The sequence below is a fragment of the Pipistrellus kuhlii genome, unplaced genomic scaffold, assembly GCF_014108245.1.
Source record: "Pipistrellus kuhlii isolate mPipKuh1 unplaced genomic scaffold, mPipKuh1.p scaffold_m20_p_3, whole genome shotgun sequence".
Classification (NCBI taxonomy): domain Eukaryota; kingdom Metazoa; phylum Chordata; class Mammalia; order Chiroptera; family Vespertilionidae; genus Pipistrellus; species Pipistrellus kuhlii.
In genome coordinates, this window is record NW_023425529.1 from 131,707,393 (window position 1) to 131,735,023 (window position 27,631).

Below are 27,631 nucleotides of genomic sequence, written 5' to 3' on the forward strand. Positions count from 1 at the left end.
TAATGTCATGCTAGAACACCTACATTCTCTGGCCATCCCTTAGAAGCAATTATCAAACCATATCACATATAAGTCAGAATTTAATTACTCAATTTTCCAATGTGAAAAATGATGATCACGATACCTGATCTATTCCACCTATTCCAGTGAATTGATACCACTTGCAATGCACACAGAAGCCCTGAAGCATGCTGAGGATATTTAAAGATGGACATGGGAACTCAGTTATAGCATGGCCAGCTCTTCAAATAACAACATACATCAGTATATAACAAAGTGTCATTTACTAAAACTTGAAGTATACACATAAGGTCATATTTTCAGAGTTCTCCGATGTCTACCTGTTTAATGCCCTACCCACTTCAGTGTCTTTTTTTACATGATCGAATACATAAATAACTGGGAACTATAAAGGAGTTAGAGAAGGATAACTTATTTTGCAAAACTAATCAGACTAAGTCATTCTAACTAATAAAAGACACACAATAAATGGTTTGGTTTTAAGCTCATGTGGTTTCTCTGCTTGAATTACCTAAGTAATTGTAGCTATGCAGAATGAGGCTAAATTCACTGCAAATCTGTCGTAGAGTGTGATTTCAGTAAAATGGGGTCTCAAGAATCACAATCGCACCATTTCAAGACTCTAACTGAGAATATGGCAGAACAGCACTCAAATAACTCTCCAGATCCATAGAAATAATGGGCCTAAAGTAATGACATGAATTATTCTCATAGCGTTACACGAATTGTAATGAAATCATATTAGATAAATGAAATGGTATAAAGAATTTTAAAGGACATGAAACATGAAAGTCAATGGTCTAACCACTTACCTTTAACACAGCTTTTATGTTACAAACATCAATAATTCCAAATTTATCTAAATAAATGCTGGAACAGCTGAACAGGCTTGAAAATTCAGTCCCAAAGCAAGATTTGGGGAATAACACACTAAGAAGGTGAAGAGCCGAAACCGGTTTGGCTCAGTGGTAGAGCATCGGTCTGCAGACTGAAAGGTCCCAGGTTCAAATCTCGTCAAGGGCATGTATAATACATTGGTTGTGGGCACATCCCTGGTAGGGGGTGTGCAAGGGGCAGCTGGTCGATGTTCTCGCTCATCGACGTTTCTAGCTCTCTATCTCTCTCCCTTCCTCCTCTCTGTAAAATATCAATAAAATATATTTTTTAAAAAAAGAAGGTGAAGAAGGGAAACAGAGAAACCTGTCATATTACAACTAACAGAGTTCTATTGTCCAAACAAAAGGTTGAATGATACCCTTTTACTCTAAAAAAAAATCTGCTCTTAGCCTATTCAGCATTAAGCCCCATTCCCATCAATGTTTTTCCATATTATCTGTACCTACCCTAGAATGTTCTTTCATCTTCTTAATGCCTCCTGTCAAAACTAAGACGCCAAGCCTCAGTTCTGTCTCCTTCAACATCATTAGGCCAACACCCCTGGGTACCAACACTAGCATACTGGTATACCACTTCAATTCATGATGACTTCAGGGAATCCTATCTGTCCACAGCTCTGCTGATAATTCTAACCTGTATACATATCGGCACTTGAAATATGTGGGCAATTAAAGTATTAGAATCCTTGGTTTATAATCTCACAACTGTAACTTTATAAGTGATTACATTATATTCCCAATTTTTCATATAAAAAGTGATCACAATACTTTGTTCCATTTTTTTTCACTGAATTCATGCAAATATCAAATGATAACATACACTGAAATCCTCTGAATTATGCAAGGATATACAAAGATGCAAAGTAGTACTGCTGCCCATTGTTTTACTTCAGACTACAAATTCTAAAGAAAGCCAGAAGTACATTTCTAACACCAGAAAATGCAAGGCTAGAATAGCCAAATCAGATTCAGTCTAAGCCAGTGGTCATTAGTCAACAGAGCAAAATATCAACAGTACAATGATTGAAATTTCTTTTGAGAGCCAAATATTTTAAAATTTAACTTCTTCTAATGCTACTTTTTCAAAATAGACTTGCCCAGGTCTTGGTATTTTGTGGAAGAGCCTCACTCAAGGGGCCAAAGAGCCGCATGTGACTCACGAGCTGTGGTTTGCCAACCACTGATTTAGGATATTTCTAGCATTTGTTCAATGGGAGCTTAGTATCACAGGAAACCATCACTTTTTTTTTTTTATAGTTCAATCATAGCTGGTTCTGATACTGGAAAGCTGTGTGATCCTAGAGAATTTGCTTATCCGTTATTAATTATAACTGTTCTCATTGGTGAAGTAGAGATGATCACTACAGGATTACCAGAAGTGTTAGAGGAGATGGTATAAATGACCAGGCACATAGAAGTGTTCATAAATGGTACACTCCATGGCTATTCTCATTGGTAAATTTAATTTTAATATCAGGATCATCTTGCAAATAAACTGTGAGGCTCCTATAAGTTAGGACATTTTCTATCTTGCTCCCTAACAATCTGCACCATAAATTACTCTTTTGAGACAAAATTAACAAGTAAATGTGCTTGAAATTAAGCTGAGAGTTAATAAACATAATGCAATTTGAGGTAAAAAAAGTGTTAAATTAGGTAGTGATTATATATAGATTCAATAAAAGTGCAGAGAAGAGAAAGATCAATGAGAATATTTGGAGAATACTTTATAGATGAGTGATTTTTGTCCTGGAACTTGGAGGATAACCATGACATACACAAACAACAGGAAGAGAAAGAGTATTAGGTTGAAGCAACACCAATATGATCACTAATACATGTATATTCTCAGGGAATGGAATTACAATGTTGGAAGCTAACAAAGAGTCAATGTGATAAAAAATGCCAGGCAATCACAGAGGCCACTACACATACAGACTAACAGTCGGCTGAGAAGTTTGGGTGAATGTAAGCTACATAAAGTAGGGTCACATCATGTAGGTACAACTTCACTTCATTTGAAAACAATGTACTCTTTCTAACAAAGGACATAGGTCTCTTACAACACTAAGGCATTTTGAAGCATAAAGATGATAATTATGCAATTCAAAAACTAGAAATATCAATTACTTAGTGACTTTTACCCCCAACTATTTCACATTTCATAGCATAAAATAATGTATTTTTCCCATAAGAACAAGCAAGAGATATTAATTTAGGATACTGGCCATATTTTGTACCAAATATTATTTTGCTTCTAGTTTTCTCATACTTTTTATAAAGATCATTTTTCAAGAAAATGAAAAATTTCAATGGTGGCGATATAATTATCTTTATGATAATAAAAATGTGAAATAAAGTACTTTTTTGCTTTGCTTCTAATTCTAATAACATAATATCAATATATACTATTTTTATCGTGTAAAAAATACATTGACAGCAGCATTTTAAAATTGATAATGGAATCATATAGAATATCATAATCTTAGAGCATCACTCATGTTAAATGCATTTTCAAGATATATGTAAATAAATGGACATCATAGTTAATAAAGAGGGGATATAATAATTGACCATCACACCCTTACAAATGGCAACACCCATAGCTGATAAAGAGGGAATATGCTAATTGAATGCCACACCCTCACAAGATGGCGGTGCCCACAGCCACAAGATGTCAGCACTCAGTCGCCTCAGCCCCACCTCATCCAGCCTCGATCCCCCAGTCTTCTCAGCCATGCCTCATCCAGCCTCAGCCCCCCAGTCCCCTCAGCCTCTTCTCATCCAGCTGGAGTCCCCCAGTCTCCTCAACCCCTCCTTACCCAGTCCCCACAGCATCCAGCCTCAGTCCCCCAGTTCCCTCAGCCCTTCAAGGGAGGGCAGTTGGGGACCATCATGCTAGCATAGGAGAAGTTAGGCATCAATCAGGCTGGCAGGTAGAATGGTTAGGGACAGGCAGGCAGGCAGGCAGTCCTGGATTGTGAGAGGGATGTCTGACTGCCCATTTAGGCTCGAACCCCCCAAGCAGATGTAGATTGGAGAGGGTGCAGGCTAGGCTGAGGGACAACTGCCCTCTTTGCATGAATTTCATGCACTGGGCCTCTAGTGTTATTATAATTTACATATACATACTATATCATGAAAAATAGAAAATTCAGATTAACAATAGCAATTAAAAGAGCAGGTGCTTTTTATTAATTACTTAATACACTGTACTATACTAAGCATTATGTATATAATTTATTCTAGCTGAATTCTATATCCTTTACTAGTGCTATACCTGAACTTAAATATAGGAAAACATTACATAGCCTTTTCAGGAACATTTCTGTAGTTCAAATACACTGCATAAAAATGTGAATATACCCCAAGTATAGTAATCCTGAGGATGAAGGCACAATCTGTGCTTATATGTATTTAGAGAATGTCAATATATTGAAAATAGAAATCAGAAGCCATGGTGGCAAATAAAATTTGGTGGGAGGATGACAAGAGCAAATGGCAGCATATAGTTATGCAATGTGAATGGAAAAAGGCAATTTTCTCTTTATTTTATGATTTAGTAAAACAGTAGACATTAAGTGTTTTGCCATATTTTTCGTATTTATTTACCATATCAAGAATGATGTTTATGAAAATAATTTCCCTTTACAAAAACGTTGACTAAAAGAGACTGAAGAAATTTTCAGCAAGATTTGTAAGTTGTTTGTTTTTTTAAATTGATTTTTAGAGAGAGGGGAGAAAAAGGAGAAAGGGAGAAAGAGAAACATCAATTTGTCTTTCCACGTATTTATGCATTCATTGGTTGTTTTTTAATTTTTTAAATTTTTATTGATTTCAGAGGAGAAGAGAGAGGGAGAGAGAGAAACATCAATGATGAGAGACAATCACTGATTGGCTGTCTCCTGCACACCCCACACTGGGTAGCAAACACATAACCCGGGCATACGCTCTCATGGGAAATCGAACTGTGACCCCCTGGTTCATAGGTTGGTGCTCAACCCGAGTCACACCGGGTCGGCCACTTTCTAGAAAGTGAATCTAATATGTGGTTGTCTTTATGTGCCCTGACCAGGGATTGAACCCACAACCTTGGCATATGGAAACGATACTCTAACCAATTGAGCTACCTGGCCAGATTTGTAAGATTTATTGAGTAAATTTTGACTAGGGAAAATATATAGATAAAGAGGTCATACATATGGGCTTGAAAATAATACCCAAACGCTCCCTAAAATGTGCTAGTGGCCAGAACGTTGATCAAGAAAGCACTTTGCACAGAAACCCGTTTGGCTCAATGGATAGAGCATCGGTTTGGGGACTGAAAGGTCCCAGGTTTGATTTTGGTCTAGGGCATGTACCTTGGTTGCGGGCATATCCCCAGTAGGGGGTGTGCAAGAGGCAGCTGATCGATGATTCTCTCTCATCGATGTTTCTAACTCTCGATCTCTCTCCCTTCCTCTCTGTACAAAATCAATAAAATATATTTTTTAAAAAAAGAAAGAAAGCACTTTGCTACTTTGTTTTAGTAAATAAAATAATATATTAGTAATCATTTTTAAATGGTCTGAATATCCATCTTTCTACCCTGTTTCCCTGAAAACAAGACAGTGTCTTATATTAATTTTTGCTCCCAAAGATGCGCTAGGTCTTATTTTCAGGGGATGTCTTATTTTTCCATGAAGAAGAATACGGTACACATTTATTGTTAAATGAAAATAAAGGAAATTTATTACCTGTATACGGTATGGTAGTACGGTAGTTGTCAACACAAACCAGATAAACTGTGAATCCTACAGTATCAAGAACGTACTCATTTATTCAATGACAATCATGTCATCATCTTCTGGAACATCATCAAAACAATCCAATTTCTGAATTTCCTGGTGAATTTCTTGTGACTCCATTTCTTTCAGAATCAGTGGACCAAATCTCTCATGTTTAGCCTTGGGGGGGGGGGGGACTTCTTTTTGGGGGATGCCTTATATTTCACTCAAAAGGAAACCTGTAAATAGGTCTTATTTGTGGAGGATGTCTTATTTTTGGGGAAACACGGTATGAAACAAAACTTGACTTGTTCTACTACCTTGTTATAGGAATTCGGAGATTTTAAACCCACAGTTGAATTAATTTTTTCAAGTTGAAAATTTAAAAAGATTACAGCTAAGGTTAAAAAAAAACAACTTAGAAAAGTACACTCTTTACCTTACTTTTAAAGAATAAGATAGTCTTATTTAGCAGCAGGAGCTTTAAGACTGAATGAACTCAATCTTCATCTTCATTACATTATCAAAAACGATATAATTACTTATGACAAGAACATGGCAATGAAATTAAAATTTGGGACTTGGAAACAGAATTGATGATGGGTACTATGAGTCATCTAAACATCAGGGTTTATTTACAACTAATGAGAAGTGCATATTTCTTTACTTAGAAAATCCCCTGACAATATTTCCTTAAGATAAGAAAAAAGACTGACCAGTGGGTCAGGAACAGCTTCATTTTTTTTCATAGGCCATAGAAATATCCATTCAGCAAGACATTAAATTGATAAAAATGGCCAAGAGGCTGAATGTGCTTTGGTAACAAAGTATACATTTTTCTCAGTGATAACTCAGACATAAATTGTAAAGCAATAATAAAAAAAACACTCATTGTTGGCATCATTTTGTTGTTACATATTTATGAAATTCTGGGTTTTCAAAATACTATGACAGAGAAGTTTTCTGGAAAGTGAATCTAATATCTGCTTGTCAACTCTGCTCAACTTGTTGACTTCTGAAATTGATAGACAAACAGTAAAATAAAGTTTTGTTGGTATAACAACCAGAGAATATTATTATATACTTTTACCAATTTTAAAATAATAGGAAGCATTATTTTATATTAAACGAACATAACTTATGTGGTAAAATATTTTTTAATCCTATGCAAATAAGATAAAAGAGAGATTTTAAGAGTTCTTACTGCAAACTAATATGGGCAATGACCTCTGAACCTCTGCAGGTAAACTGACTTTATTGGAGTATCTTCTATCTACTATCCAATAAAAGAGTAATATGCAAATTAACCATCACTCAGCTATACCCATAAAACATGCCCATCAGCCATGCCCACCATCCAATCAGGTGCACATATGCAAATTAACCCCAACCAAGATGATTGCAGCCATGGAGCCAGCAGGAGGGTGGCTTGGGTTCCCCTGGCAATAGAGGAAGCCAAGCTTTCCACACACCATGGAGGGCCCAGGCCTCCACTCAAGGGTACAAAGTTTCAATTATAGAAGATAAATAAATCCCAACAAAATGGCAGCAGCCATGGAGCTGTAGAGAGCAAGGGGCTACGGTTTACCCCTGTGATGGAGGCAGCAAAGTTTCTGCAGCCCTGGCATGCCTAGGTCTCCACTCAAGGCTATGAAGTTTCAATTATAGAAGATAAATAAACCCCAGATAATAGTCTCCGCTTGGGTTACCAAGGGGCATGGACAGCCTGAAAAACACCACAGGCCCCTCGACCAGGCCACTCCATGCCCCAAGGGCACCATCATCCTGATCATGGACACCCTTCAGGGCAAACCAGCTCGCCCCCACCCATGCACAAGGCCTCTATCCTATCTAATAAAAGGGTAATATGCAGATTGACCATCACTCCAATAGGCAAGATGACTGCCCCCATGTGGTCAAAGATCCTGCCCCCATGTGAACACAAGATGGTCACCACAAGATGGCCAACAGGGGAGGGAAGTTGAGAGGGACCAGGCCTGCAAGGGAGGGCAGTTGGGGGTGATCAAGCCTGCAGGCGAGGGCAGTTAGGGGTGACCAGGCTGGCAGAGAAGGCAAGTTGGGGGTGACTGGTCCTGCAGGGAAGGGCAGTTGGGGGGGACCCAGGCCTGTAGGGGACAGCAGTTGGGGGGGGACCTGGCCTGCAGGGGAGGGAAGTTAGGGGCAAACAGGCTGGCAGGAGAGCAGTTAGGCATCCATCATGCTGCCAGGGGAGTGGTTAGGGGGTGATCAGGCTGTAGGAAGAAGAGGTTAGGGGTAATCAGGAAGGCAGGTAGGTGAGCAGTTGGGAGCCAGTAGTATTAGATTATGAGAGGAATGTCCAATTGCCTATTTAGGCCCAATCCCATACTGTTTATTATAAATCATCAGTTTCCTGATTTGTTTTTTTAATTGTTATGATGAACACATAATCATAAAATTTACCCTCTTAATCATTTAAATGCATAGTTCAGTAGTGTTGACTATATTCACAATTTCTAGAACTTTTTCATCTTGCAAAACTGAAACTCTATATCCAGAGAACTTCCCATTTCCCCCTCCACCCAAACCCTACCAACTACCATTCTATTTCCAGTTTCATGATTTTGACTACTCTTAATTCTATCTATCTAATCACTTTTATCCTATCTGTATCGTTCTATTTAAAGGGAGTTTCTGATAGCATTGATTTGGTCTTGCTTTTATTTCCAGTCTGACCATCCGTCTTTTAATTAAATTAAACCATTTGCATTTCACATATTTATCAACATATTGTATTTAAATGTGCCATCTTGCTATGTTTTCTATTTCTCCTATCTTTTTTATGTACATTTTTCCTTCCTTCCTTTAGGTAATACTGAGTATTTTTTTTAAATTTTACATTTCATCTTTACCACTGATTTATTAACTATATCTTGTGTTATTTTGTGTGTGGTTGCTCTAGGATTTATAATATGCACCTTTAACTTAACACAGTCTATCTTCAATTAATACCATACCACTTCGCATATACAATAGTATCCTTCATTGATTCTCCTGTCTCTGCTTCTGTTGTTGCTCATTTCATTCAATATATGTTATAAATTCTATAATATACAATATTATGTTTGCTTTGAGCAGGTTTTTTTTTTAATGTTTTTATTTGTGCCAGATTATCGACCATTTTGAGTGCTCTTCATTTCCTGTGTAGATGCAAATTTTTATCTAGTGTCCTTTTTCTCCTACCTAAGGAAGTTCTGTCCTGAATTGTGCCTGATACCAAGTCTGATTTTTGTTCCTCAGCATGTCAGGTATATCACGCCCCTCTTCTCCCCAGGCTGCTTTTAAGTACTTGTTTCCAGCAATTTCATTACAATATGCTTCCTGTGGTTTCTTATACTTGGGGCTCATTAAACATCTTGGATTTGTGGGCTGATCATTTTTGTCACCTTTGTATAATGTCCATCTATGATTCATTCAAATATTTTTCAGACTCCTAACAATATTCCTGAGCATCCAATTGTACATGTATTAGAAAACTGGAGATATAAGGCACTAAGGCTCTATTCATTTTTTTTCTCTCTGTCTAATCAATCTGACCAATTGGTCAACATTGTGACTTTTACATTTCTGAGGGCTAGATCTTGTAATCTTCCTTTACAGTGCTGGATTTTGTTCTGGAACAATTATATACCGTATTTTTCGGACCATAAGACACTCCGGACCATAAGACGCACCAGTTTTTAGAGAAGGGAAATGAAGAAAAAAAGATTCTGAAACAAATAGTGTCCTAAAATATTTTATGTGCATTAAAACCCAACATCACAGTCATAAACACATATAATCAACCCTGTAAAGTAAACAGCAGCATTTAGAACCATTTTAGAGCCGGGCAAGCACACAGAGACCACACAGAGCCGGGCAAGTAAAAAAACTTTTTTTTTAAAGTATATGTGTAGGCTATATTTGGACCATAAGACACAGGGACTTTTCCCCCCCACTTCTGGTCTTATGGTCCGAAAAATACGGTACCTTGCAGATCAGCTTGATCCTTTTAAGCTTGCTTTACAGGCCTACCATGGCAAGGGCCAGACCAGACTATTATGGGACTAAGTCAGCCCCGTTACTAAGTTCTGACTTTTCTAAGCGCTCCACCAAATGCCCCATGTAAGATGAGGTTTCTCCATCATGGTTTGTGTAAACTTTATGTGAGTTCTAAGAAATGTTCAGCTTATTGCATTCTGTCTTCTTTCTTTGCTATCCTCCACACACAGAAAGATCATTACACACCCAAACACTTAAGAGGACAGCTTAACAATTACCAGAGCCCTCTTTAAAAATGAGTAGCCTTGACCTCTCCGAATTCCAATCCCTGCTATGGCCCTCAGTATGACTGCTAGGCCCCATTTCACTTCTCCCTTTCTGCAGTGCCTTCCAGCAACAGCCTGAGGCAATCACAGCTTTCACCTCCTTCTGCACCCTGTTCCTAAGGATCACAGGCCATAACTGCCTGTTATATGATATGTAAAAAAAAAAAAAAAAAAAAAAAATTCATATATTTCATCTGGTATTCTAGTTGTATATGATGAATGGTCAATTCCCATAGCAGATAATCCCTTGTGATCAGAAGCAAAAGTCCTCCAGAGGTTAAATATGATACTTTTGTGAGGTAAACTATGAGCCACTAAGCTAATATTAGCACAAGAAAATACATCTTGATAGAGAGAAAATGAGAAACTACATGCCTCATGGTGCAGATTTTATTTATTTTATTTTAAATCTACCGCAAAGGGTAGTAAATGAAGGAGAACGTGATCCTGCATAAGCTGAAATATTCTGGAAAGGTTAATTTTCCCCAAATCAAGATTCCCAAATTATTAGGCACATAAAATTTCTTTAAGAAGTGTTCCTTTTTACAAAGCATTGACCCTATAAAAATGCAAATACGTAACTCTTGGAAAGAGTAGCATTTTATATTCTCAATTAATGAGTTTGCAGTTAGAACTGCTCTTCTGTTGGCACCTTCAACCATTACAGCACTGAGGGTCAGGGTCTGAATAGTGGGAGGAGGAGAATGGAGTTGAAGAAGAAAGTACATTACTAATGGGAAAGAAGGAGGACAGAATTATTGACTTCAGAGCTTTGCCCAGGGCAGGCCCCGAGGGAAAGGATTTGTCTGCCTGTTATATTTCCCTTGGGTACTATCTGTAATTACTATCACAGCTCATTGATTTTCAATTCATTCTATTAATACATTTATTGGCCATTCTGACATTATTAAAATCAGTCGTACTCTGCTTCTGTTGTGGAGGCGATCTCTTCCCTAAAATATGGGTTTTGCAAACACAGAATTTTCTCTTTCTTTCTTTCTTTCTTCTTCTTCTTCTTCTTTTTTTTTTTTTTTTTTTTTTTTTTTTTTTTTTTTTTTTTTTTTTTAATGGTCTTTCCTATTAGTGAGAACACAGATTCTGCATATGTTGTTCTTTGAAGCCAGGTAGTGACAAGCAAACATTTCACCACAGATCAAAAGATCTCCAGCAGTGGGCCATCTGATACTACTAAAGGATAAGCAAATTCATAGGAATAAGATAATTCTACCAATTTACTAGCTTTGTTGGCTCCTCCTCAGTAGGGGAGGTAATAATGAGGTTCTGCTAAAGGGTAATGCAAGTGGCATTTTTATAATGTCGTTTCTTCTTCTCTGATAAAATCATTAACATAACTCTCTCTTGCTAAGTTTTGACACACAGATGCATATTAAATCTTTGCTAAATTAAACATAAAGTCTTACTGACGAACAGAAAAAGTTAGGTTTGTTATTGTGTTTTTTGTGGTTTTTTTTTCCTCTGAAGCTTCTGAATTTTCATGTAAGTGCCTTAAATAAGCATTTTATAGCACATGTCTAGTTTCGGCAACAAAACCTAGCTCTATTTTCTTTTATAAAGTCTAAAGATTGGGGTCTTTTCCAAAATAACACCTATCTCAAAATCCTCTCATTTCTACAGTGTGATACAGCTGTTACAATAAACAGCATCTGAATCAATTGCTATGTATTGAGCCCTCCCTATCTATGAACTCCTCACGCAGGGATGATGAGGAATAAGGAGAAACAAAGTACAATCTCTTAAGGAAGTTCCTTTAGAGTTGGCTTAAAGGTGCCAGTCAGTTCTCTGTAATATAGAAATGGCCTCATCACCTTGTTTGGAATGCCCTGCAGAATGGTTTGCAGAAGTTACTCTAAGCTGCCTCAGGGGAAAAGACCCTGATTCTCTTCTGTCCTCCCACTAAAGTTAGGGAGCTCAGAGGGACCTCTGGTCTTACTAGTGCTAGTATTTCCTGCTAGTAAGCCATGAAGAATACATGCTTGTCTGCTGCCACAGCCACATAGTTGTACCCTTCCCAGCTATGTGGCTGGGGCAAAGACAATGGACTATCCCTGAATGAACACAGTCTTTTACCATACAATCACTGACAGCTGGGAGTGATTTAAAGTCAGCAAAACATCCAATCTCTATCTCTATCTCTATCTCTATCTCTATCTCTATCTCTATCTCTATCTCTATCTCTATCACTATCTCTATCTCTATCTCTATCTCTATCCCTCTCCCTTCCCTCCTTCCCCCTCACTCTCTAAGTCACACTACTGCCACCACTCTCTATCCACAGGCCCAAGGCCCAAGAATTACAGGGTCACAGGTATACCTGCCTCTGCAAGAGAAAAGAGACCAGGGAAAGCATGGGCTTCCACCCTGCTGTGGCTGGTGGAGGGACTCGGGCTGGCTCCCACCTATGGCAGATTCCTCAGGCTGAGAAAACAGTGGGGTGACTGAGGAAGGTTTCTTTCATGTCTCCCCATGACAACTCTGCAACTATGATATTTTTAAAAGACACTTTTATTTAGAGAGCTCTTTTCTCCTCCTTTTAAACACGTTACCTAAAAAATTTCAAACATACACAAAATATTAGGCAGAACAGTTAAACGAGTCACCTTGTACCCATTTTCCAGCTTCGATAATGGTGAAATCATGACCAGTCTTGTTTCTGCCCCCATCCATTCTTCCCTCCATTTATTCTGCAGCAAGTCCCAGACATTTAACCATTTCGTCTGTAAATATATCAATAAGCACGCTTAAAGGGTATGAACTCAAAACCCCTTTTTTAAAAAATTTGCGGTCAAATGCCATCATCACACCAAAATCTTTAGTCATGTTTACGTTCATTTAATAATTGATTTCTGGCTTCATTATTCTGTCTTTCACAAGATTAAATCTAATCAGACTGTAAAGCATATCTCCAGATATACTTAAACAAGAATTCAAATAAAAAATAAGAACTCCAACTTGAGATTTTCTTTAAATCTATTTTTAAATTATGAATTAACATAGATGCTAAAAACCTTTACTAAATGCCTTATGAAAACTGAACCAATGGAAACGGAAGCAACAGAGCCCTTTTTATTCCTGTTTTTCTTTGAAAGGAGAACATTTACTCAGCACCCGCCATATGCAGAGGCTCTTGGGAGGGTGGGTAGCTTGCAGGCGAGGAGAAATAAGCAGACAAAGTCCTACCGTGACCCATACCTACTGACCAGGCATCTGAGCTCAGGACTGTCTCACTTTAAAGAGTCTATGCAGTTCCATTTCCACACACAGGTAGTTTCATTGCCGCAGGATTATTAAACTCATAATTAGACATCCTTCCTCACACCCCTTGTCCTTCACTAGAATCAGAGAATGCCAGACTGAACCTGGGAAGACTTAGTCTCCCTGAACACAGAAGGACCAAGAGCCGAAATCGGTTTGGCTCAGTGGATAGAGCATCAGCCTGCGGACTGAAGGGTCCCAGGTTCGATTCTGGTCAAGGGCATATACCTTGGTTGCAGGCACATCCCCAGGAGGGGGTGTGCAGGAGATGGCTGATAGATGTTTCTAACTCTCTACACCTCTCCTTTCCTCTCTGTAAAAAAATCAATAATATATATATATATATATATATATATATATATATATATATATATATTTTTTTTTTTTTTTTTTTTTTTTTTTTTTTTTTTTTAAAGAAGGACCTAGAGGCCTGGTGATAGGACTTACTTCCCAAAGTCATTCAAGCCCGTAAACTGCAGGGCCAGAATAAAATCACGTTTCAAGTCTCAGGGCAGTGCCCTTTCTCTGCACACTGCTTTAGCTCTGTGTGTAATAGTTCCAGGACTCTTTTACCCGTTTTAGTCCTTTCTTAGTAACATGTCAGAACATCCAAGGACTGACATCATTTGGGAAGTCCTTGTAACTGTAGGACACAAGCACCAAGGTCACAAAGTCATTCTGACACTACTTGCTGTGCCCCTGAAGTGCATCACAAAGTACACGCCCTTCCCACGGACGGCTTAACAGCACATACTGACTGTATTGCTGTAATACTTTTCCAACAAGCCTGAAGAAAACTGATGTTGCATTTCAGGAGACTGCAATAATGATTTCCTTAGATATTACACAACTAAGGATGCAAGGATCAGAATGCAAAATGGAAAAAAGGTACACAGAACTGGGCTCAATATGCCAGCATATCATCTATCCAGGCCCCATGGGTGCAAGATGAAGACCTATGCCACCAATAAGAATGTGTATTTCCAGGTGGTTTTTTTCATGTTCACAACAAGCCTAATAGGTAATAGGAACAGGTTCACAGCTAGTTTTGACTGCTTCCATAGTTTTCACCATGCCCATTGTAATGCCTGGAAAAGCTGAATAACACAAGTATCGGGTCTAGTAATAATTAATGTCGTTTTTAAACATTCGTTTAAAATCTTGCTTGGCGTTGACTTGTATTGACATAACCTTCAAACACGTGGTATCTACAGAACATGCGAAGTGGAATTAAAAAGTTTTGCTTGAAAAAGTTTGTGTTTGGTTTGGTTTTTGTTGCAAAACTAGGGCTAAGAAGATGGCGGATGAAGAGCATATTCGGCACTGCATGCTTTACGAGTTCCAATTAGGAAGAAAAGCAAGTGAGGCTGCAAAAAACATCTGTAGTGCTCTTGGTCAAGATGTAGTTAGCGCCAGAAAATGCCAGCGTTGGTTTGAGAAATTTTGCGACGGAAATTTTTCGCTAGATGACGAGTGGTGGAAGCCGTGTGTCCAATTTTGATCAAGAAGCTCTTCAAGCTCTTTTGGTGCAAAATCCTCAAATTACCCAACAAGAGCTTGCAACAACTTTAAATTGTTCACAAAAAACAATTTCCAATCAATTGCGTGCACTTGGCAAAGTCCAAAAGTTTGGAAAATGGGTTCCTCATGAGTTGACCGACAACACAACAACCGTAATCAAAGAGTCACAATTTGCAGTTCGCTCCTCTCTCATCAAAACCGTTTGCTGTTTTTAGAGTAAATTGTTACCGGAGATGAAGAATGGGTGTTGTATGTTAATTTGAAAAGGTGGCCTCAATGGTTGGACAAAAATGAGGCTCCGCAGCCCACGCCAAAACCTGACTTGCATGCGAAAAAAGTGATGTTGTGTGTTTGGTGAAATTTTTAAAGGAATTCTTCATTATCAACTTTTACCATCTAACCAAACCATTACAAGTGCAGTGTATAGTGCCCAATTGGAAAGGTTAGCCCAAGCTTTAAGAGAAAAAGAACCCACGCTGATTAATCGGAAGGGCGTAATTCTTCACCATGATAACGCACGACTGCATACTGCAAGAATCACTGCTGAAAAACTGCGCCAGTTGGAATGGGAAGTTCTCCCTCAACCTGCATATTCTCCTGATATTGCCCCTTCCGATTACCATTTGTTTCGTTCTTTGCAAAACTTTCTTCTTGGAAAAAAATTTAATAATGAAGAATGCCTCAAAAATGCATTGACCGAATTTTCTGCATCAAAATCACAAGAATTTTACAACAGAGGGATTAAAATGCTTCCTGAGCGTTGGGCACAAGTAGTAGAAAACAACGGCAACTATATTGTTGATTAAATTTTGTTGTATTGTTTAAATATATTTGATTTAAAAAAAGTATTAGAAAACGACATTAATTATTACTAGACCTAATACTTACTGAGCACTAACCATGTGCCAGGAACTACAAGAAAAATATAATAAATAATTCTTGCACTTTAAGCTCTTACAATTGGATTAAAGAAACATGACCACATACAGAAGCAGAATGGCTAACCTAGACCCATTTCACAGTCTTTTTCTAAGATCTAAAATCTGCTCACAAGGTCCCAGAGGGGTAGAAGGACACCTAGAGACCAGCCTACAGCAGGAGACCTATGGGACAGTGTATAGCATAAAGGAGAGAACAAACATGACTTCATGGTACATGGAAACATGAGGTCCATGTAAAGGAACAAATCTTTACAATACTGCCTGTAGCCTGACAAGCAGACTAATTTTTCTTCCCCAAAAGACTGGAGTTCAATACCCAGGTCCTATAAACAGCGTCTCAAAACTAGGTTTTCCAGAATTGTTTCAGAATCCAGGCAATATACCAACTTCAGGCTTTCTCACCCATTGTTGTGACACATAGATACAGGTCTACAACTTTTTGCTCATTGTGACTAGCAGGTCTCATCTTTTGCCAAAGTCATCACCATAGATGTGATTAATCATTCCACTGTTTACATTTTCTTATGAAGAAGCAAATTGCAGCCAGCCTTTACAGGAAATGAGGAAAGAGTCCTGTAAGACTGAAATTTTAAAAATCTTCAGAATTCTAGCACTCTTTATCTAAAAATAGTTTGGAGAGTCTGAAATTAAATAGTATGTCATCTATCCCTTTATTGACAATGAAAAACTCTAGTAAAGTGACCAAAATGAACTTTTACTAAAAGTCTAGATTTTATCTCCAACTTACTAAAGAGTTGATTTAAAGTATTATAGATTATTAAGTATGAAATAAGTATGTCTTAATACCTTTCATTAAACACTGCTGGCTGTTTTTCTTGAAGCTTTCATGTAAAACAGAATGAAATATCTATTACATATTTTTAAAAGTACACACACTTTAAGAAAAATAATAAAATCAAGTTTCTACTTCTCCCTAAAATATAGAAAATAAGTTAGGATTAAAATAGAAATATCAGCTCCATTCACAAGGAGGAAATTTGATTTTAATAAACAAGCATTAAGTACAAACTAAGAATCTACAACTTTTCTTCTCCCTATTTGAGGACAGAAAACTTGTTTATATAAATGTGGCAGGAGGTTCTTATTCACACCATAAAAACTCTTGGAATATCAGCTTTTTTTTCTTTGTGTACATAAATGTTTCCTACAAACCTTTCTTTATCACTGAACATTAATGCTATAGGGAGAGTACTATTTAGAAATCATTAAAGATTGCCAGGACTGGGGACAGTAATACACTATCCTAGCTTTAACTAGTGGCCCAGGTAGTATTTTCTGTGATTTTTTTGCCTTCCACCGAAATGTGTGACCTGAATAAATTTACTGGTATTCAAGTTGAAGAATATAGGTATTATGAAATAAAATTTAAAAAAATAGCATTGTTGCCCTGGCTGGTGTGCTCAGTTGGTTGAGCATTATCCCATGCACTGAAAGGTCACTGGTTCGATTCCCGGGCGACATGCCCATGTTGCAGCCGGGATCCCAAGTAGGGGGCATGCAGGAGCCAGCTAATCTATATTTCTCTCTCATTGTTGTTTCTAATTCTCTCCTACTCTCCCTTTCTCTCTCTTTTCTTGAAAAAAGAAGAAAAAGAAGAAAAAAAAGAAGAAGAAGAAGAAGAAGAGGAAGAGGTGGAGGAGGAGGAGGGGGGGGAGGAGGTGGAGGAGGAGAAGGAGCAGGAGGAAGAGGAGGAGGAGGAGCTTTCCCCTTGATAGAATAAAAGACTTGAAAGAGAATTGAAAAAGGAATAGCTTTGACCTTCCTCTTTTTTAAAAAAACAAACCCCGAAACAAACAGAAAAACATTGTTAAATATACCACTTTTTCACTTTTTTATCAGCAGTAGCAAAAGGACTATCTTCTCTGAATAAGATGCCACGGTCAATATCACTTGTTAAGCTTAAATATGGGTTTTTCAGAAACATATTCATTAAACTGAAGCTAATGCATTTAGATTTAAAAAATTAAAAATAGACAAACAAAAAAACCCCACCAAACTCCAAAATGTAAAATAAATCTTCATGCGGTAAGATTAAACAAAAAAGGTAAGATTTGATGAGTCAGGAAAGAAAACCCAAGTAAAAACGTAGCTTGCTCTGAAGGTTGAACAAATAATATTAATAATGCCACATTCTCTTTGCTGCCACGATGTTCTACTGCCTAAGTTGAACTATATGATCCATCACATAATGTTATGCACAGAACGGTGGAGTTGTATTTGGGGTAAACATAGTCCACATTTCATAGCTGTGACTGTCAACACCAACATAAAGGTAAAATGATGTCCTCTCCACGTACACATTCCCCTTCTGCAGTGGTGTGTTTCAGACACAGGCTTACACTGCAGAAGGGGGATGTGCAGCGATGTTACACACCCTGTCACATATAGCTCAGAAATGAGGAAGGAACTGGAGAAACCCTGTAAATGCGACCATCCCCATCCATGCCTTCAGATGCCCTCGTTAGAAATCCTGTTGGTACAAAAGTATTCTAACTTTTTGAATGTGATCCCAGATGAACTTATCCATGCTGATTTTTGTAACAGTGAGATTTTATTCACTTTCAAATTCTATTTGGATTGTTTAAAAAATGCAAATGTTTAGCCCTAGCCAGTTTGGCTCAGTGGATAGAATGTCCAGCTATGGACTGAAGGGTCCCAGGATCAGTTCTGGCCAAAGGCACATGCCCAGTTGCGGGCCCTATCCCCAGAAGGGATTATGCAGGAGACAACCAATCAATGCTCCTCTCTCATCATTGTTGTTTCTCTCTCTACCTTTTCCTTCCTCTCTGAAATCAATAAAGAAATATTTTTTTTAAATGCAAATGTTTAGTTTTGATTTTTTGAATAAATGATACACTAATAAGATTAAAGATTTATGTAATTTATGTCCTTTTTCCAAGCATCTGTACTGCCACAGTGGTGGTGGTTTCATAAGACAGGTGGGTAGTGTGCACTCAGATTCAAGAGAAATGCTTGTTGGCTTAAATACAAAACGTGGTCAGTGGGCGCTGCAAGTGATCACTCTGCCCTTATTGTAATTTAACTGGTGAAGATATAATTGTTAACAATTGTAAAGTATCCAACATCCTTTTTAGGAAATCTAGCTGTGCTCTTAAACCTTTATATTTTTAGTAGCCATAAATTAATCTGTCCATTTGGCGATACACTGTTAAATAAGCTTTCTTTGGCTTTTGTGCTCTTTTCAAACTCAGTGACCTCAATTTTTTCCACTGTCTCCTCTGCTCCTGGCATGAAAAAGGATAAATACAAATGCCAAAAGGGAAATCCACCCAACAAACAGTAACATTCCCATACCCCCATGCTGTAATTTCCTAACAAGAAAGAACCAAGCTATTTTTGACATTAAGTTTCTATTCCCTTTCTATTTTTTAATACTTCCTCTTTGCTTTGGATTTTTATTAGCTTATCAAGACATTCACCAATTTAAATAAAGTCATACGGTTCTTACAAGGCCACTAAAACTTTGTAATTTCAGGAAATTATCTTTTCCAGGTTAGTAATATTTGAGTTTGCAAAAAGGTGAGAATCAACCATAGTCTCAGGTGATTTTACTCAGGAGAATAAAGCTTAGACACGAGAAATATCCTGCCAATCTCAGGATGCTCTGGAAATGACAGCCACTGTCACAGAGAGAAGGTGGTGATGTCAGAAACTTCTGCTTACCCCTTGTTCAGATTCCAAAAGCTCTGTTTTGACTCTGACTGCCGGCATCCCATCAAGCATTAACATTCTGTTTTCAGAGGTGTTGATATTCTGAGAATCAAAAAGAGAGAGAGGGATTTAACGTATTCAAAAGAGGACATCTGTTAAAGCCTGCCTTCATGGTATACACTTAGTACAGCTAACCCAATTTTTTAACAATGAAGCATAATTAACTGAGAATATCAGCACAACCAATTATCTGCTCATTCTGAACTTTCCTTTGAAATAATGACCAAGAAGTTGAATTAATCAGTCTGATTCTCTGACCTCAGGGTTGGAGGTCAGACTATAATAAACTAGCGTAAGGAAACCTTACATTAATTTATAGGGAGCTGGAGCAATTCATCACACTTTTGCAATAGAGGAAGGAAATAGAAGGCAAGTTTCCTTCTTTATTACTTCTGGAGGTTGTACTGTGTACAAAAAATCCATAAAAGAGAAAATAGATAAAAATAATTTATATATTCTCAAATTATAGTTCTAGACATGTTGAAATTTGGTATTATAGCAATTTTTATCAAATGAACATTTTAACATATCAACAACTCCAAACATCTTTAAAAACAACTAAGATAATAAGTCTTGGATCAAGAGTGAATGTTTAATCTGAAGTCATAACTAAAGAATAATCTGGTTTTTGTTCCACTGTACGTTGGGCTCAATTAGCCATTTCTTGAAAGGAAAACCTTATTTCTATTGCATTCAGTGGAATTTCAAACTCTATTTATAAAAATATTAAATCAAGGTTATTTTCTACTCATTTTCACTGCTCTTGGGGTTTTCTGAAGTCAATAACCTATGAAGGTAGTCAGAAAGCCTCATATCAGCGTTTGCTAAAGGCCAAAATCAAGGTCATGTTGTAAAACATGTTTAGAAGGCCAACTTTATCCTTGCAGACTGACTAAACTAAAAATTTAAATGCCTAAATTTGAGTTTTTAGAATGATTCTTTTGCTCAATTATAGACTGTAATCATATGACACTAAAATGGTCTTATTAAAAGAAAAAGACATCTGTTTATAAATATTTTACCTACGTGGTAGTAAAGGTTAATATTATTTCTAAACCTTAGATTTTTAGACTTTCATATAGTAGTTGCTTTTATATCATGCAGCTAAATAAGAACACCATCCACTTCAATAAACCAAAATATTAAATGTTTTTATTACTAAATAATACCAACAGAGTGCAGTATAGTGAAGCACTAATTATTTCTCCTATTTCTTGACTCCTCTTTTTGTTTAAGAAAAATACTCTAAGAAATAAAATGTATAGAGTCTCTTATCCCAAATATTGCTGAGGAAAATCAATAAGAAGGAAAAGCAAATTTATCCCAGAGTTAAGGAATGAACATTTAAAAACATTCCATGGTACCTAGTCAATATTAAGTAATAAAAAGAAGAAAATAAAAGACTGCTATATTCTTTTCTTAGAAATGTACAGTATTATTAAAATAGGCAGGTTTTTTTTTAATTTTTGCTTTTAACTGATCTGAATTTTTAGGGATTTTACATCCTAATAGATAGCTTACAGCAGAAGGAACTTTTGGTATCACAGGCTGTCCTCTGGTTACATTGGATTTGACATATGTCATTTTATAGTTATGTCACCATTTCCCATTTATTTATTAAAAAACAAAAAAGGTCCATCATTTTGACATATGTACATATGCGCTTTATGTTTTTTTACTAAAGGCCTGATGCATGAAAATGCATGCACTGGAAGGGGGTGCCCCTCAGCCCGGCTGCCCTCTCTCACAGTCCAGGAGCCCTCAGGGGCAGGAAGCAAACTGGCAATCATGGGAAGGCGGCGAAGGTCCCATCACACCTCTGCTGCTGCCACAGCTGGCAGCACAAGCCTCAGCTGGCCCTGGTTACCTGAGCCTCGGATGGCCCTAGGCAGCTGCCATCCAAGGTTTGCTTGTGCCTCGGGCCGGCCCTGGGTGGCTGGGCAGCCAACATCTGAGGCTAGCCTGTGCTCCAGCTGCCATTCACAGCTTGCCTGCACCTCAGGCTGACCCTGGGTGGCTGTGGGGCTCAAGGGACTGGGGGACTCGGGAGGAAGGCAGGGCTGAGGGGACTGGGCACCACCATCTTGTGGGTGTGGGCACCGCCATATTTGAGGATGTGGCATAAAATTAGCACACTCCCTCCTTATTGGCTGTGGATGGTGCCATCATTGTGAGGGTATGATGGTCAATTCGCATATTCCCTCTTTATTAGATAGGATTATTTATTTCCCATAAGTAAAGGTCAGGCATTGTTATCTTTCTTTTAAATTTTATTTTATTGTTTCACTTCATTACTGCTGTGTATGTGCTTCACGTGAGCGATGTAGGTCCTCATGTAGGTGGGTTCTGACTTACGATGAAAATCACATTATATTGCGCCATAGGAATGGATCTTTGACATAACCCGAGGACCTACCGTACTGGCAAGCTCAGTTAATTTGTTACAAGCTTAAAATCCATCCATGGCGACTGGTGAGTTGTTTGTACATTAGGCATGGACCTTACATTCTAATGTGTTACTTGCTTTGTGGTTGGAAGCAGCCATCCTGGCTTGCCACCATCTAGTCTCATGAAAGCTTTGCAGCAAAGACCAGCCTCAACACCCCTCCCCTCCCCCCACCTTGCGCAGCAGCCAGAAATCCAAGGTAACAAAGCATCCCCTAAGCTGTTAGGTGGGTAAACACTGAAGGATGAGTTGACATTGCTTCCTATCCTGGAGGAGGTCTTGTCCAGAGGAAAAGGGAAGAAGATGCTTTGCAAAGGAGGGGAAAAGACAAAGAGCATCCTAGAAAAGCAGGTTTAATGAACTGTTAGAATCTGATTAGAAGCTAATGTCCCTTTTAGTGCTTTGTACCAATTTACAGCTGATATACTTTAACCATTTTCCTCACTAGCTGTGATAAACTCATTAGTCTAAAAAATGCAAGCTAACCAGAGTCTTTGAGGTTAAGACTGTAAAATCATGAAAACCTGACTAGGTTCATGATCCATTGAGCACATTTAAATATCACTGTATTTTCATGATGATTTTCTTTTTATTGTTGTTCTCGAATAATTCTACATGGATAAAGACAGGGTATATATTTTAGTTTTATGTAAAAGTGAAAAAATAAAACACATTTTCAAAAACTGTTTAAGAAATTAAGTTTCCCCTAGAACCATTTCTCTTTCCATCATTGTTCAGATCATGCACAGCCACACCCACAATAAACACCATAAATAACAATGCTCACCCCTAAGGAACCAATTCTTAACTATTAAACTCTTTCAACTAGAGCATATTCAATCTGTATATATGCCTGAGTGTTAACATTGCAAATATATATGAAGAATATTAATCTCTACATTCATGACTCTAACCCTGTTTAGAATAAACATAAGCACTGAGCATCACAACATATTCTAGACCATCCAAAGAGGTATATAGTTTTAATATAGTGCATGGTAATTATGCAGTATAGAGGATACAGTCCTTGGGAAAAAAATATCAATACATTTATCTCTCTAAGCTAAAATCAAATACATACAATCTCAGTTAATTATAGACTTTAAATATGTAATAAACTCTAATAATTTAAAATTGTTGTCAAACATATCTTGCCTTGATGCACATTTGCTTTGGAATCAATAACTCAATTGATTCCCAAGAGGTGAATAAAATTACATAGTCATCAATTGTAGTAACATGATTCTCTTTCCATATTTATCTTGCAGCAAATATTTTGATATTATACAAGCCTATACAATTTATATATGTATGTACAAATTCATACACACACACACACACACAAGTGTGTGTGTGTGTGTGTGTGTATACATCTAATTTATTTTGTATAAATTAATTTTATAAATTAAAGCAAAAACTATCATCAGATTTATGAGTTGGCTGTTGGCCAATACATGTGAACTGAATGAGAATAGCATCCTGGATATCCCTACTGGTAAATTACATTTGCCAACACAACTGTCCAGCTGATACAGCTCTCCTAGTCAAAAGCTGTATAAATACAAAGGTCATTCATCTTACCAAATCAAAATATTATGAATGGAATATGCAAGAAGGAAAGAGATTGATGCTCAATGATCATATTTCATAAAAACACTGAATAGGAGTGATTTTCCAGGCTAACCATTACAATCTGCCCTCCTACTCCCATAATCAGGTCTTTTCCTATCATTCCTTCTGATTATTATGGGCCATCTAGTTTGTACGGGTCTAGTAATAATTAATGTCGTTTTTTAACATTCGTTTAAAATCTTGCTTGGCGTTGACTTGTATTGACATAACCTTCAAACACGTGGTATCTACAGAACGTGTGAAGTGCAATGAACAAGTTTTGCTTGAAAAAGTTTGTGTTTGGTTTGGTTTTTGTTGCAAAACTAGGGCTAAGAAGATGGCGGATGAAGAGCATATTCAGCACTGCATGCTTTACGAGTTCCAATTAGGAAGAAAAGCAAGTGAGGCTGCAAAAAACATCTGTAGTGCTCTTGGTCAAGATGCAGTTAGCGCCAGAAAATGCCAGCGTTGGTTTGAGAAATTTCGCGAGGGAAATTTTTCGTTAGATGACAAGAGTGGTGGAGGCCGTGTGTCCAATTTTGATCAAGAAGCTCTTCAAGCTCTTTTGGTGCAAAATCCTCAAATTACCCAACAAGAGCTTGCAACAACTTTAAATTGTTCACAAAAAACAATTTCCAATCAATTGCGTGCACTTGGCAAAGTCCAAAAGTTTGGAAAATGGGTTCCTCATGAGTTGACCAACAACAACCATAATCAAAGAGTCACAATTTGCAGTTCGCTCCTCTCTCGTCAAAACCGTTTGCCGTTTTTAGAGCAAATTGTTACCGGAGATGAAGAATGGGTGCTGTATGTTAATTTGAAAAGGCGGCCTCAATGGTTGGACAAAAATGAGGCTCCGCAGCCCACGCCAAAACCTGACTTGCATGCGAAAAAAGTGATGTTGTGTGTTTGGTGAAATTTTTAAAGGAATTCTTCATTATCAACTTTTACCATCTAACCAAACCATTACAAGTGCAGTGTATAGTGCCCAATTGAAAAGGTTAGCCCAAGCTTTAAGAGAAAAAGAACCCACGCTGATTAATCGGAAGGGCGTAATTCTTCACCACGATAACGCACGACTGCATACTGCAAGAATCACTGCTGAAAAACTGCGCCAGTTGGAATGGGAAGTTCTCCCTCAACCTGCATATTCTCCTGATATTGCCCCTTCCGATTACCATTTGTTTCGTTCTTTGCAAAACTTTCTTCTTGGAAAAAAATTTAATAATGAAGAATGCCTCAAAAATGCATTGACCGAATTTTCTGCATCAAAATCACAAGAATTTTACAACAGAGGGATTAAAATGCTTCCTGAGCATTGGGCACAAGTAGTAGAAAACAACGGCAACTATATTGTTGATTAAATTTTGTTGTATTGTTTAAATAAATTTGATTTTAAAAAGTATTAGATAACGACATTCATTATTACTAGACCTAATACAACTGGAGTAAGAAAGAGTCAGTCAATCAATATTTAATAGTCCTAATTTCAAACAAAGCTTTTCTTTATAAGCCAAAAATATCTATCTACTGGTGTTTTGATTTCTTGAGGTACAGGGCATGTTTACTTAAATATTTATCCATCTTAAATTTCCATATTTGGCTACAGGTGATGAGAAACATGAATGGGCTCCATCCATACCCACACTGTGTGAAGCAGTTATATAAGGGACATATGAGTAGCAATTCATGATTCATTGCACCAAGTTGATTTCATAGAAGATTGTTAAAAGATTATACAGCAAGTGTGCCAACTGTTTTAAAGTGTCATCCCTGAGTACATATTCTATAGAAAAAACTAAAGTATCAGAATACAAGGAAATTAGGTTTTTGCTGGGTGGTTGAAGGATGCTCAGGACCAAACCAGAGACGGGCGGACCTGCATTACCACCATTTGTCCACCAACCAGATCTGAAATATCATGGCTGGCATGTACACATAAGGAACTATCTGGCATTGAAATTGGGACTCAAAAGAACTCTTGGCACAGAAAGGAACACACTACAGACTGATTCATTTTCCTCTCAGCATAACCATTATGGCTTGTTGCAGTTTGGGTTCTTACAAGGGTATTTCTTGGATCACATGATCTCACACATCTAGAGGAAATAATGAACAACACAAACAGACCCAGAGAAAGAGAACCAGCAATCAGACTCTCAAACCTCAGAGGGAAATTAAGGGTGGATGGGGGTAAGGGGAAGAGATCAACCAAAGGAGTTGTGTGCATACATACGGCCCTAGCCAGTGGCCATGGACAACGGGGGTTGGGGGTGGGGGTATATCTAGGGAGGGGTTTGGGATGGGAATGGGGGAATCAGGACAATTAAGTGAGATAAATAAGAAATAAAAAAAAACAAAAAAGCAAATAAACAAACAAACAAAAAACACTCCTTAGAGAAGTCAACCTCTCCCTTTTCTTTTTCTTTTTAAAAAAATATATTTTATTGATTTTTTTACAGAGGAAAGGAGAGGGACAGAGAGCTAGAAGCATCCATGAGAGAAACATTGACCAGCTGCCTCCTGCACACTGCCTACTGGGGATGTGCCCACAACCAACGTACATGCCCTTGACCGGAATCGAACCTGCGACCTTTCAGTCCGCAGACAGATGCTCTATCCACTGAGCCGAACTGGTTTTGGCATCTTCCCTTTCTTGACTCATCTCTATCATAACAATAGATTAGAATTACACTCAGCCAATGGTTTCAGCTATCTATTGCTATGCAACAAATCACATAGTAGCATAAAACAACAATCATTTTATTATTCTTGGCAATAAATATAACACCTGCTATTTGCATATTTACTATGGACAATGCTCTGTGCTTATAGCAACCCAAGAGGTCAATGCTATATTGTCTGAAGATGAGTCAGCTGAGATACAGGAGATTAAACTGACAAGGTTACAAGATTACAAGATTAGTAAGTGTTATAGCTCTGTTACAAACCAAATGAGTCTGAGACCAAGTAAGCTCCTAACACCTGTCTCCTTGTCTCCTCTCTTCTTCCCTCCTCTCTCTCTCTCTCTCTCTCTCTCTCTCTCTCTCTCTCTCTATATATATATATATATATATATATATAGATATATATATATATATATATATATATATATATATATATATATATGTATATATATATATATATATATATATATATATATATATCACATATATATATATATATATATATATATATATCACACACACACACACACACACACACACACACACACATATAGTTTTCTCTAAGGGCGGAGATTATTTTAGTCATTGAATTAAATGTGCAACTTCTAGGCACTGGTGAGAATTGAGAATCAGCATTAGGCGAATAATAATGAAGGGTCAAAGAAGCCCCTAAATCCACAGCTATTTCACTCTGTAAATCAAGCGTTCAACATACTTCCTTGGCTTGATAAAATGATACAGTCCTGTCTTTAAATATCTCATAATTAATTGAGATGGTCGTCCCATCGTGATTCAAGATCCAAGAAAATCTATGGTAATCACATTTGCTGCCCAGTGTTTTGAAGCTATTCATATCCTCGGTGGCTCATTCAATATTTTCACAGTCGTTTTATGTACTTGGATGAAATAGGAACTTCATACTCAGGAGAGATACTGTTGGATAACACATTTAATTTATTATCACTAAGATTAGTGTAAAAGCATATTTTCCTTGCTTACATATCCTCACACTGGTAAGTCAATTTGGAAGAGGCAAATGCCTCAAATGTTACAAAATGGGTATCTAAAATATAGGCTTTGCCATTCTAGACCAGCCTTCTTATCTTTCATTGCTTTGCAGCATGGGTGAGTGGATAGCACATTGATGACCATATTTACTGGCAGAACTAAGAGCCAACTATAGGTCCACTGGGACTCTCAACTTAAATCCCTTTCAGTGGTTTCAATGATCCATATATACATTATTATGAAATAACTGTCTTCAGTGTCAAAAACAAAACACTTCCATAAATATCTCACATTGAAACATGGAATTGTGACTCTCCTAAGACTAGTAAAACTGTGTGTGCAATGCAGTAACTTATATTTTC

General features: G+C 37.5%; 1 protein-coding gene across 11 annotated transcripts in view; it reads right to left on the reverse strand.

The window, feature by feature from the left end:
- The window catches only part of KLF12 (Kruppel like factor 12), a 408,906-nt gene that overhangs the window by 197,188 nt on the left and 184,087 nt on the right, over positions 1 to 27,631 (reverse strand). For all 11 annotated transcript variants that reach the window (XM_045588701.1, XM_036455691.2, XM_045588699.1 and 8 more), the window contains one exon: positions 19,470 to 19,559. In XM_045588701.1, coding sequence (XP_045444657.1) covers positions 19,470 to 19,559 — 90 coding nt within the window. The remainder of the gene's footprint in view (positions 1 to 19,469; positions 19,560 to 27,631) is intronic.